The 19,529-nt window shown below is 28.7% G+C and overlaps 3 protein-coding genes and 1 long non-coding RNA gene across 19 annotated transcripts in view; 3 read left to right on the forward strand and 1 right to left on the reverse strand.

Annotated features, from left to right (window-relative positions):
• LOC145937748 (uncharacterized) overlaps positions 1-19,529 on the reverse strand; it is a 412,856-nt gene that overhangs the window by 343,821 nt on the left and 49,506 nt on the right. The window lies entirely within an intron of this gene.
• LOC145937679 (uncharacterized) lies at positions 1,129-4,188 on the forward strand. 2 transcript variants are annotated; one of them, XM_083040933.1, is made up of 4 exons: positions 1,129-1,241; positions 1,664-2,886; positions 3,013-3,178; positions 3,523-4,188. In XM_083040933.1, exons 2-4 carry the CDS (start codon positions 2,748-2,750, stop codon positions 4,028-4,030), a joined length of 813 nt encoding a protein of 270 aa, XP_082897059.1. In that variant the 5' UTR covers positions 1,129-1,241; positions 1,664-2,747; the 3' UTR covers positions 4,031-4,188. The 2 variants fall into 2 exon arrangements, with proteins under 2 accessions (XP_082897059.1, XP_082897049.1); XM_083040923.1 differs by lacking the exon at positions 1,129-1,241 and having other exon boundaries at positions 1,530-2,886.
• On the forward strand, positions 6,526-10,681 carry LOC145937651 (uncharacterized). Of its 3 annotated transcripts, XM_083040849.1 has the most exons (8): positions 6,526-6,721; positions 6,823-6,893; positions 7,077-7,387; positions 7,870-7,947; positions 8,394-8,791; positions 9,456-9,662; positions 10,072-10,401; positions 10,524-10,681. In XM_083040849.1, the coding sequence occupies exons 3-8, from the start codon at positions 7,190-7,192 to the stop codon at positions 10,621-10,623; spliced, it is 1,311 nt and encodes a 436-aa protein (XP_082896975.1). In that variant the 5' UTR covers positions 6,526-6,721; positions 6,823-6,893; positions 7,077-7,189; the 3' UTR covers positions 10,624-10,681. The 3 variants fall into 3 exon arrangements, with proteins under 3 accessions (XP_082896975.1, XP_082896965.1, XP_082896983.1); XM_083040839.1 differs by having other exon boundaries at positions 6,526-6,893; XM_083040857.1 differs by having other exon boundaries at positions 6,527-6,893; positions 7,077-7,328; positions 10,524-10,677.
• On the forward strand, positions 10,763-19,442 carry LOC145937623 (uncharacterized). 6 transcript variants are annotated; one of them, XM_083040815.1, is made up of 10 exons: positions 10,834-11,052; positions 11,469-11,628; positions 14,521-14,749; positions 15,234-15,485; positions 16,079-16,234; positions 16,306-16,383; positions 16,482-16,529; positions 16,887-17,110; positions 17,202-17,361; positions 17,472-19,442. In XM_083040815.1, exons 3-10 carry the CDS (start codon positions 14,524-14,526, stop codon positions 17,627-17,629), a joined length of 1,302 nt encoding a protein of 433 aa, XP_082896941.1. In that variant the 5' UTR covers positions 10,834-11,052; positions 11,469-11,628; positions 14,521-14,523; the 3' UTR covers positions 17,630-19,442. The 6 variants fall into 6 exon arrangements, with proteins under 6 accessions (XP_082896914.1, XP_082896923.1, XP_082896941.1 ...); XM_083040822.1 differs by having other exon boundaries at positions 11,469-11,602; XM_083040807.1 differs by lacking the exons at positions 10,834-11,052; positions 11,469-11,628 and adding an exon at positions 14,302-14,368.

A 19,529-nucleotide genomic window follows, 5' to 3' on the forward strand; every position in this document is an offset into this window, starting at 1 on the left:
AATATGCTCTCTGACCCAGTAAATACGTGGATGTAAAGACTGGTACATTATTTTTTCTTGATTATACTCTGAATTCGTCTATAATTCGTAAAGAGAATTAACCCAAGAAGACTAGAGAATATGATGTAGAAAAATTATATAAAAACATTGAATTATAGTTTATTAATATTTACTATAAACTTATTTTGATTTATTATTATATATAATCTTAGTTTTTCTTTGAATGCGAAGATCGAATCTTTTATTAAATTTATTTTGAAACTTTATTTAAAATAATGTGTTAAGTATATAATTATTTGTTCATTATTATTATTTTTCTTCTCCGGCCACATATACTATATGTTCACTACGTGCAGTATATAATATTATGTATGTATATGTGTATTAAAAATATATGCGATATATATATATGTGTGATAAAAAACGATATGTGATAAAAACGATTAAATATACGTACAATATATGTGATATAAAAATGAGAGAAACTTTTTCTATTAAAAAGTAGATATTTTTCATATAAAAATAAATAAAAAGTGTGAAATTTTTGTCTAAAGCTTTGTTTATAAATTTCACTAAATAATTTCACATTTTTATTTATTTTTTACATGAAGAATCTACTTTTTATCTTACACCTATATATTTCAACTATCCTCTATATATCCCATATAGTACAGGTAGATTATTAGTATATACGCAGTATATCGCAAACATATATCCCATTAATATTCGAAATACGTCCACGATATTTTGAGAATGTACGGAGGACGTACTAATGTTTGTCCTAGAAGCCTACTCAGTATATACTGAGAATATTTCTTGGTATATCATAAGTATATTAACAAAATATTTTGATCACATTATCAAGAAATATTCTCAGTATATACTGAGTAGGCTTCTAGGGCAGACATTAGTACATTCTCCGTACTTTCTCAAAATATCGTGGACGTATTTCGAATATTGATGGGATATACACAATCTACGTTTGCGATATACTGCGTATATACTCAGAATCTATCTGTGCTGTCTGGGATATATATCATAAGTATATTCTTTGTCAAATACACTATAATATAATATAGTGTATTTGACAAAGAGTATATACTAATTCATACTTAAAATTATTTTCTCAGAAGACGAAATGGTTAAAAAAAAGACCAAGATACAATATTATGAAAATTCTGAAGACTCTGAATACTCTGAAGAATCTAATAGCATCCTTCTAAAACATCCACAAATGACAGGTAAGTTAACAAAATAAATAGTTCAAGTTTATTTAATTATAATATATGTATATAGATCTATTTATTTTATTGTTATATGTAATTAATTTATTATTTAAATATTAACATCTTATAATTTTTTTAATTTTTCTTTTTTTTATCTTTAAATTTCAAGTATCTACTAAATTAAATTAGACAGTATTGGAAATCAAGTATATACATTTTGTTTTTCATATCGAAGATGTAATTAATAAAAGTATGTATTTTTTTGTATGCTCATAAAAACAAATTGTTGGAGAGCGCGCGAAGAAAAGACTAAAGTGAAGCGACGGAAAGCAGGAGAGAATAGATTAGCCACGTTACGTAACAAGAAATGTTTAATTTTACGAAAACAGATTTACAATAATTACACTAATGACTTTTCTAACAATTAATTCTTTCAGATGTCAAAATCGTATCAATTGAGAGCGGTTGTCGGCGGTAATTTAGCAGTTATAATAACTCAGCGGATATGCGGTTGCGAAAGCGGTATTGCCAAAAAAGGCCTGGCGGCGATCGGGTTGAGCTCCTTTTATTGTTTCGACAACGGAGCTTCCCCTATAGCAAAGCGCCAATAGTTTTCATAGTTTTAAAACTTGGTCGAGGTGACCCAAGGGCGCCGCGTGTAATTGGCCGTCTCATGTCTGCGCGGAGTACGCGTGCTCCTGACATGCGCGAGGAGTTAGATCGCTCGATCGATTGGCCTTTAAAGGCCCACGTGATGCGGCCGTGCTTGTTTCTCGTGATATCGATATCTGCGAGACGGTTGCGATGACTGTTAGCTATTTATTTTGTTTGATGTTTTTGTTGACAGAACTGACGTGACGATTTATTACTCATTTGCCCTTTTAAACCAAAAGAAAACCGAATAAGGACAAGCTCGACAATTACAGCTGGACAGAAACAATGATTATTAATTCTCTATATCGCAACTCCTTTTCAGCGTTTTGAACATTCCCGCCCACTTTGTTACTACGTGACAAAATATAGACCTTGCGTAGGAAAGGTTCGACCTATAGTCATCGATTTTTCGATATCGATCGGCGTGTTCGATGGCCCTGGTGCTGTCGCAGTCGGCGAGGCCGTGTGTTGCGGCGCTGTGGTTGGCGGCTGCGCGGAACGCGGAATGCGGCACGTGGCAGTTGCGAGCCACGTGGAGAGAGTGCGTAATCGCGAGAGAGAATTGCGACTATTCCGAAAATAATTCGATTCGTGGGATTGCGCGTATGTGAGTGATAGGGTGCTTTCCGATTCACGCATGATGCGCATGAAGCGACAGAAAATCGTTCCATTTCACGCTAAAGGCGCGGGTACAATGGAGATCCGTAACCATAACCATAACCGTAACCGTAAAAGTTGGTTTATTTGAACTTTTACGGTTACGGTAACGAAAAGAGGTTAGATTCAGAATGTATCTTCTAGATACATACAGCACGAGTGTGAGGTTATATGTTTATAACCAAATATAAATATTTATAATAAATAACAATGGATCCGACGGACCAATGTTTAATTGAATTGGTTGAGAAGTGTCTCCATTTATATAATAAAAGCAGTCCTGATTATAAAGATAAAATAAAATCACAAAATTCGTGGTGTAGCATTGCAAAAGCATTGAATGCAACAGGTACGTATATGTTATCGTGTTATCATAGTTTAATTAATTAATTTATTTAGTTTATTTATTCTATAGTAATACAAGAGCGGTTATATATGTGCACTATAATTTAATCATACATATATTATTATGCAGCTGCTGACTGCGAACATCGATGGAGCCAATTGCGAGAACGTTTTACTCGCGAGAGAAGATTATTAAAAGCAGGACTTCCATCTGGCTCAGGATCCTCAAAACAGTTTACTCCTAGTGATCTATATAAAGCTTTACAATTCTTAGAACCTCATATTAAAAGTAGAAGGTATGTAATTTATTACCCATTCAAGTATTTTCACGAAATTTATTAAATTATGTATTTATATTCTTATACGCTGCAGTCTTCTAAAAATTGACTCATCTGTATAGTTACTGCATCTGTACATTTTTTAATTAAAGATAGTCGACTATGCTAAATATAATGTATTAAATTATACATACTACATGCCCTAATAGCACACCATATCCGAAATACATTCTGAGGATATCCAGAGGATGTCCAGAGAACATTCGAACATCCTCGGGATGTTCTCCGAACGTCTTCGGGATATATGTGCTGTTAGGGTGATAACTACGCACGTAAAAAAAAGTATTTTCCAATTATTCCAGGACACGTGGAAATGTTTTAAAAAGACCCTTGTCATCATCTGAAGAATCTGCTATGTGGGATACGCTAGAGACCGATGAGTCAGATATAATCGAATATCTACAAAATATGGGGAATAATAAAATTAAACTTGAAACGCAAGTAAAAAATAAATTCAAAGAATCGGAAGACGATATATTGAAAGTGGAATCGTCGAATGAAAATAATGCCAATTTATTGAATGTCAAAACTTCAGCTCTCAATAAAACACATACAGACATTGTAAGTAACAAAACAAAAAAAACTCTAAAAACCTCTGTAAGTGCCGAAGATGATGCATTACACGTTGTTTCTGAAGCACTGCAAAGTGTGAAAGGACTATGTGAATCTACTGACAAATGCGATGATGTTGCCTATAATTTTTGCATGACTATATACAGTCAATTTAAGAACATGTCGAAGAAAAAGCAAAAAATCGGTCGTACCAAGATTAATACCATTATGCTAGAATTGGAATCTGACTCAGAGTAAACAGTATTTTATTTTTTATTTTATTTTATTTTTTAATTTTGTGATTCTATCCGAAAGTTAGTTTTGTTTTCTATGCTATTGTAGTTTATTTTATAAAAAATAAATAATTGTGTTAAGTTTTGAACATATATATATATATATATATATCATTGTTAGATTGTAGATCCACCGTGAAACTGTGATTACTTTTCTATAGGTATTAGTTGCAACAAATATACTATATAAAAATGAAATATATATAAGTTCAAGCTTTACAATTAGAATGGTACTTTTATAAAAAATAAATGTGATTAATGAAAAAAATGTGATATTATCCAAAGAAATAAGTTTTAGTTTTATAATTATTTAAGTTCTATCACATATGTGTAAACGAGTGGCAATTTTATAATCGAGACTTATAATGTAGCTATTATCCAAAGTTTATTAATAAAGAAATAATGTGTGATACCTGATAAGATTATTATTTAATGAATTATTTAAAATAAAAGAATACTAAACATTCAAAATAATGTCGATAGTAAATGTTATGAATAGTAAACATCTTCATGAATTGTAGGATTAAAATGATCCTCTCGTGATGTATGCTTCTTGCCACAAAACTGCGCCTTCTGGAGAAACTAAGTATTCGGCAAGCGTGTCACGTAAGGTAACATTCTTTCGTGTAGCATTATTAGTTCCCATTCTTCCCATCTTCTTAAAGATAATATTTTTGTCGTATTGTCTCCACTGTCCAGATATGACATTTCCTTTCTTGTCCCATGTATCAGCGTAATTGGGAGGGCAGTACATAGCATTTTCTGGTTTTGAAATTAATTCTGATTTCCGGAGAAAGTTATGAAGACATAATCCTGCACACACAATCCATTCCGCGGTATCAACATGTGCAATAATCGTTGATCGAAAGATTCGCCAACGACTGGCCAGAATTCCAAAGGAATTTTCAATAACACGACATGCTCGAGAAAGACGATAATTGAAAATTTTTTGTGTTTTATTTAAATTGTTTCCAGGATATGGTCGCATAATGTAGCTCTTTAAAGGAAACGCTTCATCTGCAACCATATAATATGGAAACTTCGTATCAGTTTCTGGTAAGCAATTGTCGTCTGGTATTTCCATTTCGTTGTTATCGAGAGCTATTCCAAAAGCCGATTCTTTGAAAACTCCTCCGTCACTTTGGGAACCAAAAGCACCGACATCAACCAGAGTAAAAGTGTACTTAGCGTCACAAACTGCCATTAATACGATACTAAACGTTTTTTTATAATTGAAGAAACTGGTTCCAGTATTATAAGGAGCTTGTACAACGATGTGCTTTCCATCAATCGCGCCGAAACAATTCGGCATATTCCATAGTTCTTGGAAATCTTGAGAGTATCTTTTTAAGTCATTCATAGTAGGTTTTGGCAAATATATAGGCGATAACTTGTCCCATATAATCTTGCAAGTTTCACGGATAACTTTGCTCACAGTTGATTTTGAGACGTAAAAGTTCCATGCAACAGTTTGCATACTGCATCCATGAGCAAGATAACTACGAAATAAAATATTCATGTTATGACAGTTCAAAAAAGACATACGTACATTATTTAATTATTGAAAGTATTACAAAATATACTTACTACAAAGTAATACATAATCGATGTTCTGGTGACAGAGGCTCTCGAATACTTCTTTTTACTAGAGATTCTTGCACTAATTCTAATAGTCTTTTAAATTGTGGAACAGTCATTCTAGTAAACTTGAAAAACTGCTCGTCGTCATTGTTTTTAATAAATTAGAAGAGAGTATAAAAATGACCTTTTTGCTTCCGCTGTAATAACATTGGTCGATCCCAATATCTTCTTTTTGAAAACTTTTTATTTTTTTTCCGCAATAATTGCAGAATTATTGTAGCCAAATTAACAGCCACAAGAGTTATTTTTTTAATACGCTGAATATCCATCAGTAAACAGTGAAATTTCTGCACTGTGTAAAAGTTAAAATAACAGAGGTTAGAATCAACATAAACATAAACTCACGTTACGGAATTACGGTTCGTTACGTTAAGTTACGTTACGACTATAGGCTGCCATTGTAAACGATAGAAGGCGATTTCTTACGGTTAGATCTTACAGTTAAGCTTACGAATCTCCATTGTACCTGCGCCTTAATGCGTGGGTGCTTTCCGATTCACGCATGATGCGCATGAAGCGACAGAAAATCGTTCCATTTCACGCTAATGCGTGTATTAGGTATGTGATAGTAAATTTGTAAAGAATATAACCTAGATTCTTATCCTTTTATGCGCATTTAGCTGCTTATTGTCCGAGAACATAAAAGGACTTTACAGATGAAAATTTTCTATGCAGTTTAATTAAAAAATAACAGGAACAGAAAAAGTGAATAATTACAACACCACCAAAAATAAAGATACCAATTCGTCAATTTTGGTCACGTGACGTCTTTTGACGCTAAAAATGAGCGTCGAGCGTCAGCATGAAAAGGCACCTTTACATACGGTTGGAAGAAAAATGGCGGACGATTATACTTGCTCTTACAGAGCCTTAGAAAAAGTGATTCTGGAAAGCGAGTTTATTAAGCAATGGAAACGCAAACGGCAAGAGATAACGTGTTCGTGTATCGATAGTAATTAGTTGGTTTTGTTTGTGGATCAAATTCATTGGTCACTTTTGTGATTATTGTCGTAAAGTGAGTATATCATATCTGCGTAACAAACTGATTATTAAACAGTGGAAAAAACAAGAGACCACACGTGTGTAGATTGATAATAATAATCAGTTTGTGGTTAGGTTAGGTTAGGTAATAACCGGCCGGTTTGTGGATCACATTTATTGGTAATTTTGGTGATTATTGTCGTAAAGTAAGTATATTTATATTACTTATTAATTATAAATATAGCGTTTTGTGTTGAATATATGTCATAAGTTTAAGAAATAATTACATGCCAAAAATATTCTGTTACCATTAAAATTTTGGTGTTATTTATTTATTTTTAGTTTATTATTTAAAAAATGATAATATATTGCGAAATCTATTTCAACAGGTGGCTATCTAGATAAAAGGAAAAAGGAAGTAAAAAAAAAGTATTGCAATTCTATTCGACGAAGAATATAATTAACAAAACAAATAGAAAAATGACAGAAAGCAATTCAATAAATGAGGAGAGAGATGAATCTCAATTACTTAACGAGGAAGAATGTGAAATGCCATGGCCAGCATATTCTGAAGTTTACAAGTTTGAACCAAAACTCAGTAAAGAAAAAAAACTTCGCTTTTTCATGTAAACTTTGTATAGGTAAGAAAATTATTCAAGCAAGTAAAAGTTCTGCTGCAAATTTGAAAAAGCACATAAATGTAAGTTATATTCATATTTAAGTAGTAATAACTCTCAAAACGCATATAATGATAATGATAAACTCTACAGCTTAATTAAAGTAGAAAATTATAATACAAAAGCTTCTGAATAAGGAAATTGAAGTTAATAAGTATTACTATTTTATGTGCGTTTAAGTTGTATTGTGCTGCTTAACTACTCAGACAATATTGTAATCTTGATCTTTTTCATTAGAATTTTCTATTCAATTATACTTGAGAATATGATATATCGATATATGATATTAAAGTATAAGACTTAGAATATCTTAAATAATTTATTTTTATGGAAAACACGTGATTTAGATATGAAATGTTTTTGTGTGATTAAAATATTTACAAATATGTATGCAAAAATAATTTTTTTATTTTTTTCTTTATACCGAAAGTCGTGATCATATATATAAAAAGTATATAAAATAAAATACATAATAAAACTAAACTATATAAAAAATTGAATTTAGATTTTCAGATTTTTAGATTTTTCAAGGAATCCAAACAATTTTGAAAAATATTTTGAGTCAAAGATGCAACATAAAAGAGTAGGTATAAAAGAAAGACATTTTGCATGAAATAACAAAAGCACTTTTTCCTTAATTACAATTGTACTTTAATAATAAGAAAATTTTTAATCGTAAAAAATCAATTACATATTTAGATTTTTTGTGTAAATGTGAATGAATGTATTAATAGCGTTAACTTTCTTCTTAAGCTAGCTTTTTTAAGTTTTAATCTTTTTTTGCAAGACTAATTAATTTTTTGTTTTTCATACATGTATTTTTTATCTCATGTTTCTAAATATGTTTCTTTATTATTTGAAATTTATTAGACTTTACATAACTTGTAAAAAATATGCATTATTTTCTGTCTTACTATATCTACTCTTTCCTACATTTTATTATATCTAACAAAACATGAAATTTATTAATTATTTATTTAATCAAGATTTTTCTAATATATATTATTTTATTATGTACATTTTAAATAGGCAAAGCATCCATATTATTTAAAAAATATTGAAAAAGCAAAACTGGAACTTGCAAATACTAAACGACAAAATGAAGATACCTCTAATTGTACGACAAAGAAACAAAAAATATTAGAAAATTGGAGTTCCAGAAATTCTACAGTCACTCAAAAAAAATTAGATACCGCTATACTGCGGTTTATTGTTGAAAACGTTCTGCCTTTCTCAATTGTAGACAGTTCAACGTTTGTTGAGTTGGTTAGAATTGGAATACCTTCAAATATTAATATAATATGCAGAAAAACATTAAAAGAAAAAGTCAATCAAGCATATTTTAAAATGAAAACTGCTGTTGAAAATAAATTGGCAGAAGTTGAAGTAGTATTAACAACGACAGATTTATGGAGTAAAGCAAAAAGGTTATTAATACAATTTTTTATATCTTTATTTTATTATAAATATGTATAATACACTACCCTCCATAAGTTTGGAAACACCTTACATTTTACAGTTAAACAATTGCATGGCAGCGATCTGTCATAAATAAAAATGTCATTTAAATATTTTACGTTTATTTTACAATTTATTCATACAAAAAATCTACACAGATCTGTCAAAAAAGTCCTCTTAATTTAAGAGAAAGATTCTCTAAAGAAATATTCTTTAATTAGATATTCGTAACATGCAAGAATATAAACTTAATGGGATGTTTTTTATCTTTATCAGTATATTATTTGAAATATTATTAATCGTGATAACTAAAAACAGTCTTATAAATGGACATTTGTTATTTATTGCATACGGTACCCTTCACAAGTTTGGAAACACCTTACATTTTACAGTTAAACAATCGCATGGCAACGATCTGTCATAAATAAAAATGTCATTTAAATATTTTACGATTTATTCACACAAAAAATCTGCACAGATCGCTGCTACGCAATTGTTTAACTGTAAAATGTAAGGTGTTTCCAAACTTATGGAGAGTACTGTATATATGTAATAAAAATGTGCAAAAATTTTATTATAAATATTTTTTCCTTTAGGGTTTTTTCAATTCATTAAAATTTGTATTTTTTGTAGAAGTTATCTAGGAATAACAGTTCACTGGATTAATTCTGAAACTCTAAAAAGAGAGTCAGCTGCATTAGCTTGCCGGAGAATCAGAGGAAAGCATACACATGATATTTTGGCGAAGGCCATTCATTCTATATGTTTGGAATATCATATACAGAACAAAATATGCTGCACAACAACCGATAATGGGTCAAACTTTGTTAAGGCGTTTCAGTAAGATTTTATAATATTTTCTTATTAACATGTGTTATTTTAAATGATATTTACAAATGAATTTACAAATAAATGATATTTACAAATAAATGATATTTACAAATAAATTTACAAATAAATGATATTTACAAATGAATTTACAAATAAATGATATTTACAAATAAATTTACAAATAAACGAAAAGGGCTTACGGATGAATGTCGCGTGCTGGAAATAGCGTATAATGTCGACGTCTAAATTTTGATGAGTATAAGAGCTCCTAGCCCTGAAAATGCAAACTGTAACGTTGACATTACGCTGTTCCAGCATGCGACATCCATCCGGAAGTCTTTTCATTGATTTATAAATAATTCTGTTGATATTAGTGACCACGCAAAAGCCTTGAAACTAATAATTATAAATTTTTTAGAACTTTCGAGAAAAATAAAAGTGACGATTCAGAAGACTCTGATGAATTTCACGATATTAGTGAATTATTAATTGCGGGTGATGCAGAAAATGCAGGTCTAGAAGATTTGATTCTTCCACCACATCAAAGATGTGCAAGCCATACATTGAATCTCATTGCAGCCAAAGATTCTGAAAAAGCATTACACAGTGACGTACAATACAAAAAAGTATATAGAACGACATTTGCTAAACTAACTAAGTTATGGAATAAGCAGAATCAATCAACCCAAGTTGCTGACAAAATTAAAGAAATGTGCGGCGTCTACTTAAAAACTCCTGTTGTCACTAGGTGAAACATTTACTTTTTTATATTATGTCTTTATTTATTTCTGTCTTTATTCATTTTTATTAGATCTAAAAGTATTCTCCAAAAATATTTTACTAATAAAGGTTTATTTTTTATTTTGATAGGTGGAACTCTACTTTCGATTCTGTTTCTCAATTAGTATCACTTTTGAAAAATAAATCTGAAAGAGTAAACCAATGTTTACCCAGCAAACACAAAATATAACTGCAATATAACATAAAAGTAACCTGTGATATAACAGATGTTATATCTTAGTTACGTTGAGGCTATGTATCTCATTATATATCTACAATATAACTATGTAATATAATTGTAACATTTTTTTGTTATTTACTCGTTACAATAAAGTAACAGCAACATAACATAAATATAATACATTATATAACAGATGTTATATCGAAGTTATATAGATGTTATATAATATGTTATATGACATTTACATAGATATTATAAAATATGTAATATAACGTCTACATAACTATTATATTGACATTACGTATTTTGAATTACGCGGGATTTGTTTTAACAGTATAGCAACGCCATTGCTATACATACCATAATTCCGTTTCCGATCTGTGCGGCATGGAGTGATCTGAGTGATATGGCGACATGAGGTGATTTTTCTTATCTGAGGTAATCCTTTTTTTCTTAATTAAATATATATGTGTTAAACATTGCATCAAGTCAGAAAAAAAAATTTCATCTAAATATATACAATATTAAGTTAACATTTTTCATAATTTATCATAAAGCTATTCTGCCTATAAATTTGAGGTTATTGTTGATTGTGAAAATATGCATATAAAAGTATATAATCAGTTGAGTTTTAAATCTTTTGGCATTCCTTTAATATTCGCTATACTTTCATAACGATAAAGATGATAACCTCAAATTATTAGGTATAATATTGTATATAATTAATCATCAAAGATACTTATATATTAACAAATTGTACAACACACACACACACACACATATATATATATATATACATATGTATTATAAAAATATTCATAACTTTAATTTACATATTTTTTAATCCGTCACAGGCTGTACACGAAATACATCGATTGAATATCAATCCAAAAATTGTCTTCTTTCCGCCAGTCAAACAAATATTTGTGTTGTGCGTACGTGCTTTGCAGTATATGGAACAGTGAGAAAATTATTGTCATCAACGAAGGTATATTACTTTGATAGTAATTTAAGGTAATATTTACATAAATAATTCTATTTGTTATCGTTTTCTGTCAAAATGTATTACTTTATTTTTTATATATGGAATTTGGTTTGACGTATCAAGCATATAAAAAACCTGTTGTGCACTATTCTAATCTAACAGTATAAAATGCAAATACTTTGAGTGATAAAATTGCTTAATAATACATATTTTAATATTTCGCCAAAAAATGTATTGAGAATTTCATAATTTTTAAAAGTATTTTGAAAATCCGAGGAATTGTTTTTTTTCCAAGAAGATATTTATTAACATTTAACTAGACAGCTTGATATATTTCTCACAAAGAAAGTCATTAAATTTTCATGTTAATATATATTTTATTGTCATTTTTTTATTAATGCTAATAAATGATAATGAATGAATAACATTTTCAGAAATATAAAGAAAGGTTTCTTTCAATTTGTACGACAACAAATATAAGCTATTTTAAACACATCAACACGCATATTTTAGTACTTATTACTACGAAATATTATTAATTCAACATGCCAAAGGACATAAGATTTTTATCTAAAAGACGAAAGAATCAATTAATCAATTGTCAATATAATTTACATAAAAATTTAAATTTATTACAATTAGCCGAATCAAACAAAGCATGTAATAATATTAAAGAATCAACATTAACTCGTGAAGAATGTAACAATAATATATCTTGTAAAGATAATATATTATTTAACGATTCTAATGAATTTCATGAATTATTATTTGAGATAGAACATGATACGAATAACAAAAAAGAATGTAACATTGAATTAAAGCATAATACACCTACAACAAATATGTCCCATTCTAATAATGAGAATAATTTATGGAAGGATTTACAAATGTTAATTATTAATTATAATATTCCACATAGCTGTGCAAACGAATTACTTCGTATTCTTATAACACATGGTCATGTGGAATTACCTTATGATGTCAGATGTCTACTTAGAACGCCACGAAATACATTTATGCATATTAAATCTATGGGCAACGGTCGTTACTTTCATTTTGGTATTTCGTCTTCTCTTGAGCGATCAATACAGATGTATTCTACATTTATAAAAACAAATGAAATTACATTAAATATAAATACAGATGGTTTACCACTTTGTAAAAGTTCTGGAAGCCAATTTTGGCCTATTATGGGATCAATAGAAGGAATAGATATTTACACATCACCATTCATAATCGGTGTGTACCATGGCATGTGCAAGCCTAATGATGCAAACGAATTTTTAACTGATTTTATCAATGACTTTATTTCTCTTTCACAAAATGGAATAACTGTTTTGAACACTAAATATACTGTTGCTATTGGTGCAATACTATGCGATGCCCCAGCTAGGGCATTTATTACATGCACCAAAGGCCATACAGGATATTTCTCTTGTCCTAAATGTATACAAGAAGGTGATTTTGTTCATAATAGAGTAGTCTTTCCACAAACTCATAATACGTTGCGTACTAATGATGCATTTAAAAATCGTGCCCAACCTGAACATCATACAGGTGATTCCATATTAGAAAAACTTCATATTGGAATGATATCGCAAATTCCACTGGATTATATGCATCTTGTTTGTTTAGGTGTTACAAAACGATTGTTACAAATTTGGCAAAGGGGAAATAAACATTTCAGATTATCGAAAGAGTGTGTAAATTTAATTTCACAACATTTAATGGTGATTAAGCCATATATTCCAGTGGAATTTGCGAGAAAACCTAGAGATTTACGAGACATTGATAGATGGAAAGCCACTGAATTACGTCAGTTTTTATTGTATACTGGAATTGTAGTTATGAAGTCCACGATATCTTCAATTTATTATAATCACTTTTTATGTCTTAGTGTTGCAATTAGAATATTGATTGATCCACAATTGTGCGTGACATTTAATGACTATGCAAATTCATTATTATTGCATTTTGTATCGAATTACGGGAATATTTATGGTGACCAATATCTCTCATATAATGTGCATAATCTTATTCATCTAGCCAATGATGTAAACATGTTTGGTTCTTTAGACAACTTTAGTTGTTTCAAATATGAGAATAATATGCAAAAAATTAAGAAAAAATTGCGATCAGGAAAACCTTTAGAGGAATTAATAAATCGTACATCTGAAGAATTACAGCTTCCAATTCAACCGTGTCACAAAAAAAAATATCCTATTGTTATTTACACACAAAAAAACAATATTTCTCATCTACAATTCAAAACTTTTAAAATTGCTATTAACAAAGCTGATAATTGTGCTTTACTGTATGATATGTCTGTGATTTTTGTTTTGGAAATTTTTGAAGACCGTGGGATTGTATTTATTCGTGCGCAACGATTTTTAAATCTTAAATCTCTATTTACTAAACCATGTCCTTCGGAAAAACTTGGTATATTCATGATACCAAATATTACTTGTTTTAATATTATTAAAATTCCAGCGACACAAATACAAAGAAAGTGCGTAAAATTGAAATTTTTTGATGAAAGTAATTCGTTTGTTACAATATCACTTTTACATAGTAATAATTAAAATGCATTTTGAGTAGATTTGATATATTCTACATTTTTTATTTTTGCATAACTTTATAAATTAATTTTAACTAATACGTTATGATGATTTTAATATAAATATTTTACTTTATCTTTCGTCTTTAAGATAAATGTTATATATGCGTTGTAATTTTTGTGGAATTTTCATTTATGGATATCATTAATGTGTGAGTACAATCTTTTAAAATTTAGGCAATTAATATTTTCGCATGAATATATTATAATATATCTATAATATCACAGATATGATATTATATCTTTGTATGAAATGTTGATCAACATTTACTGTTTATATATATACATATGTATTTACCAACAGATAATGGATGCTTATACCAAACAAGATAAAAAAAATTATGCAGTAGTTAAATTTCTGTCGGATGGTACATTTTCTGAAATTCCTACTACCTGGCTTTGTAAAGAAGGTGAGACAGATCAATGTTGGTGGCCGCCACGAACAGCAAATAGCGCAATTTTAATTACAAATTGTGCAAGTCCAAATACCGACATATGGAGCAGACATGAGATAGAAATAATAAAATATTGTTGTAAGTACTTATACATTCTCTATATAGTCTCTATTTTTAATCATAAATATTTTTTCTTAAATTTAAAATTATTTATATAATAAAACAATAAATAAAACTTAATATAATCGTATATTTTACAATAATTGTCAAAATAAATGCGCGTATTAGCGCAGAAAAATGTTTCTATAATTTATTTGTAAATTTATTCAAATAAAGATTAATAGCTAAAAAATATATTATTATTTACAGCTTTGTTTATGTAATGAAATTAAATTTTAAAGTTAATATATAATATTTTTAACATTTAAAACATTTAATTCTAAATTGAAATTTAAGAAATACATTTAATTCTAAATTGAAATTTAAGAAATACATTTAATTCTAATATTAAATTTAAGAAATACATTTAATTCTAATATTAAATTTAAGAATAAAGCATTTTTTTCAATCACGATGCGACTTATACGAAAAATTGACATTATTTTTACTTTCTTTTTTACAGCGTCATTAGAATCAGCTCGAAAAAGTGCATCAGATGCATATTATCACACAACTGATGACGAACGATTAGGACGAGGAAAAAGACAATCGCGCCCATATAATCGATACAGTAGTGATGAAGAACACGAAGAAACACAATCTCGAAAATTTAATAAAAAACAACGTTCATGTAATCGTAGCAATAACAGTGACGAAGAAGAATACGAAGAAACACAATCTCGAGAATTAAACATTAAAAGTACATCTTGTCAAAGTATGTAAAATATACTCGCATCCATAAAATTATCGCATCACTAAATGTTAAAATTTTGGATAATAAGAATGTGGACATATGGAACGCTCTCATTATATTAATGCTAACAAATTTTACAATATTTGATAAATATTTTGTATAGATATACAATCCTTTTTTTTGAGGTACAAAAAGTCCTTAACAATTTACCATTTTTTAATTTAAAGTAGCTTAAGTTACTGTTTACAAAATTTTGTAAAAATATAAATAGATTGTAAATCTTTGAAAGATTTAAATTATAGTACAATGCATATTTTGTGAAAAACAAGTTGTATCAATACTTTATTGTTTGTCGATTTTGAAAGGAGATATCAGTGAAGATTACTTTAGTATGAACTTTATTTTATATACAATGTAATTTAAAAAATGGTTAGTATGTTGGTTAATATGTTACAGAGAGCGGGAGAAAAACTTGCCACATACTTTTAGAGATTGTTTCATATGTAACCGCATATAAAAAGAAAGATCTTTAAATTGTGATATATATATTCTATTACTATTTTTTTATGGTACTCATTTTATTAATAGTCTGATTTTTAAATATATATTTTTAGGAAAAAGACTTACAGAAAAAAACTGTTCGAGTGCTATTGCATCTACTCTACCATCGTGTCCTGACAACTTTGGTTTAAATAATAATATACTCTCTACAAATAATGTCTCACAAAAAAGTTGTGGAAGCCGTTTTAATGAGACTTTGTCAAAGAAAGGTAACTCGCATATTTTTTTATATTATCTAAATATAATAGTTGTTATAATAATTATTGTAACAAATATTTAGGAATGGAAAGTGTTTCATTGTCTAAACAAAAAGAAAAGGAAGCCGAAGAAATGGAAAACATACCCATAATATTTGATGGTATGTGTGTGTGTGTGTGTGTGTGTGTGTGTGTGTGTGCACATATGTTATATATGTATATGAGATACTAATAAAATACATTATTTGCAATATTTTAGGATATGTACCGTGTATAGAGGATTTAAAAGAAAATGTGAATATAAAACGTAAGTAATTTTTTATTTCTTTTTCATTTACAGAGTATTTTACTCACTTACAAGGGACGAAAATTTAGAAAACCCTCAAAATTTATTAAATTTATTTAAATTAAAATTTTACAATACTTATTTATACATAATTTTGTAAAAATAAAAGAGATGCAACTTTTGTAAAAATTTTCTTCAAGGAGTGATTTCACTCCCTCAAATCCGGACAAATAAAAAATATTGTAGTTTTGTGTTACAGATGAACTACTCTATTTATACACAATGTTTCAGAATAAATTCTGAATTTTCGGATTGCTTAAGCTCTGGTTAGATATTTCATTCACTTTTATATACATATGCATATGTGTCTTATTGCAGAGAATTTACAACAAATGGTACACATGCAAGCAACAGTAAACATAACGTTACAAGACATAAACCAACGTTTAAAAAGAATAGAAAAAGCTATTATTACAAAATGTGTATCAAATTTTGATGTAAATGACAATATTATCACGAAATTTTTACCTTGTAGCACAGTAGAACGTATAAAGCAATTTGAATCATTATTGAAAACTACAGAAGAGGCAGTTACTCAATTTGTAAGAATTCTTTGTATATTACTTATTTTATAGCAATCGCATTTTATTTAAAAGCAAATTTATGTGTACAAAATGTACGTTATTTTTACAGAGAGAGTATTTGTTGAAAATAGGAGGAAACAACCCTAGAGATAATATACAACGAATTTTGAAAAAAATTTTCACGAATGAGTGTGCTATGAATTGTTCCATGAAAGGAATTCGAAACAATTTCCGAGTTGGTGACTTAAATATAATAAAAATTGTTAGAAGTATGTGATATATATATATATATATACATACATACATATATATATATAAGCTGTGCTAAACTTAAAATTTATTGATAGTTTTATTAATTTAATGCATTTTCTTTTTTAAGGAGATTTAATTTTACGTCACGCAAGTCTAACAGAATCCGATTTTGATGGTATAGTCGCAGAATGGCTACGTTTTGCGAAACAAAGAAAAGAAAGAGAACACAAGATTAAGGGACAAGACAATGAAGAAAATGATGTACAACATAACGTTGATGAGTAACATCACCTAATACATATATAGATATATATTTTTTTATCTTTTTTAAAAATACATTTTTATCTTAATATATAAAAAATATAGTATCTATATATCTTTGAAGCTTCTGGAGCCTCGTTACAGCCATGTGTTAGATTATGACAGAGACGAGAAAACACGCTGAAAGTTTTATTTAGATGCCATTTTTAAATGAAAAGATACTTCAAAAAAACACTACTTCGGATGGCTTTAGCACACATTTTTAAAATACCTCGAAACTATTCTTTTCTCTTGACAGTCAATCAACAATCGTAAAATAATTGTGATATTAAACTTTGTCATGCGGAATGACTGTGCATGTGTAAAGATCAGACGGACTGGGCCTCATATTAGTCATTTTACAGCTTTTGATTAATTATAAAGGGAAAAGGATAGTTTTCAAAGTATTTTAAGAGTGCGCAAAAGCCATGCGAAGTGCTGTTTTATTAAAATATCTTTATTTCAAAATGACTTAAGAATTTTAGCGTATGCGTTCTTCGCCTCTAACGTCACAATTCCAACATGGTCGGTGAAGAGCCAGAAGTCTTAATAAGGTTTATAGATTTCTCTCTAGAAAAGGGGACATCATGGATAAATAGATAAATGTTTTCTGTATGATATATATGTATATAGACTAATGGGTGCTGGGATTGTCCCCTTTTGAGGACAAAGTCCGCATTAGCCTAAGTCCTCCAGGAAACATATATATATATAGACTAATGGGTGCTGGGATTGTCCCCTTTTGAGGACAAAGTCCGCATTAGCCTAAGTCCTCCAGGAAACATATATATAATACATCTCCTGATGTCCATTAAACAAAAGTATTTGTGTTCGTATAACAAAAAAATAATCAGAAAAAAGTTAAGTTTAAGTTATAAGAAAGGTAAACGTATAATAAAGTTATTGAATATATAACTTCTATTTGCTACGATTTGTGTATCTATAAATACATATATGTTTATACGTTTCCTGATGTGATAAAAATATGATTTCTGATGTTATAAAAAATGATTTGTTTTCTGATATAAAAATTGATTTGTTTTCTGATGTTATAAAAATATTATTTTATATAGACTTTCATTAAGATTGATATATATTTATGTTTGTCAAATTTTATTAGATATATAGGGATAGGTACTTTATGCTTTTGAATACCTATGAATTATGCCAGGAAAAAGTGTCTGAAAATGCTCTCATTATGCGCGAAAAATCTAGCAATTATGCGCCAATTATGCGTGTTAAATCCGTTATCTATGCGTTTTTATGCATTTGTATACTATTTCAATCTTTCACGTAATATATAACATATAACAGCCTATAAAAAAAGGGGGGTTCAATTTTGAAAAATTCGTCGTTTTCTCCCAAATCCGAGTGTTTTAAATACAAAAACTGCTTTATGCGATAATTACGCGAAAATCGCATTATGCTGCGTGGAAGTGTTATTATGCATTGTTATGCGATTGAAATCTGTCAATATTAATAAGTACTATGCATAACTAGTAAAATTTATGCTTAAGAACAATTTTTGACACATTTGCTATTATGCTCAAAGTATTATGCATAAAGTACCTATCCTTATAGATATAGTGATTTATATTGATTCATTTTGTGTATGTATTATAAAAGCATTTTTGGTAGAATTCTGGCATTTTTTTCTATTTAAAGTATGGTTTTATTATAAAACTTTTATTTTAAGACGTTATTAAAAAAATTTGCTAAATTTGTATTAATTGCCTATTTTAAAGATAAAGCATTATATGTTTTTGTTTAAAATACATAAGAAAAGTGCGATACAGTTTTTATTTGTCTTTCTGTAATTTTTATATTTAACACTTTGTTCTATGTAATGCAAAATGAACGTTGTGCAATATAGAAAAATATGTAT

The sequence above is a fragment of the Prenolepis imparis genome, unplaced genomic scaffold, assembly GCF_030444845.1.
Source record: "Prenolepis imparis isolate NDT839.2.m4 unplaced genomic scaffold, iyPreImpa1.0 SCAF_1, whole genome shotgun sequence".
NCBI classification, from domain to species: Eukaryota; Metazoa; Arthropoda; class Insecta; order Hymenoptera; family Formicidae; genus Prenolepis; species Prenolepis imparis.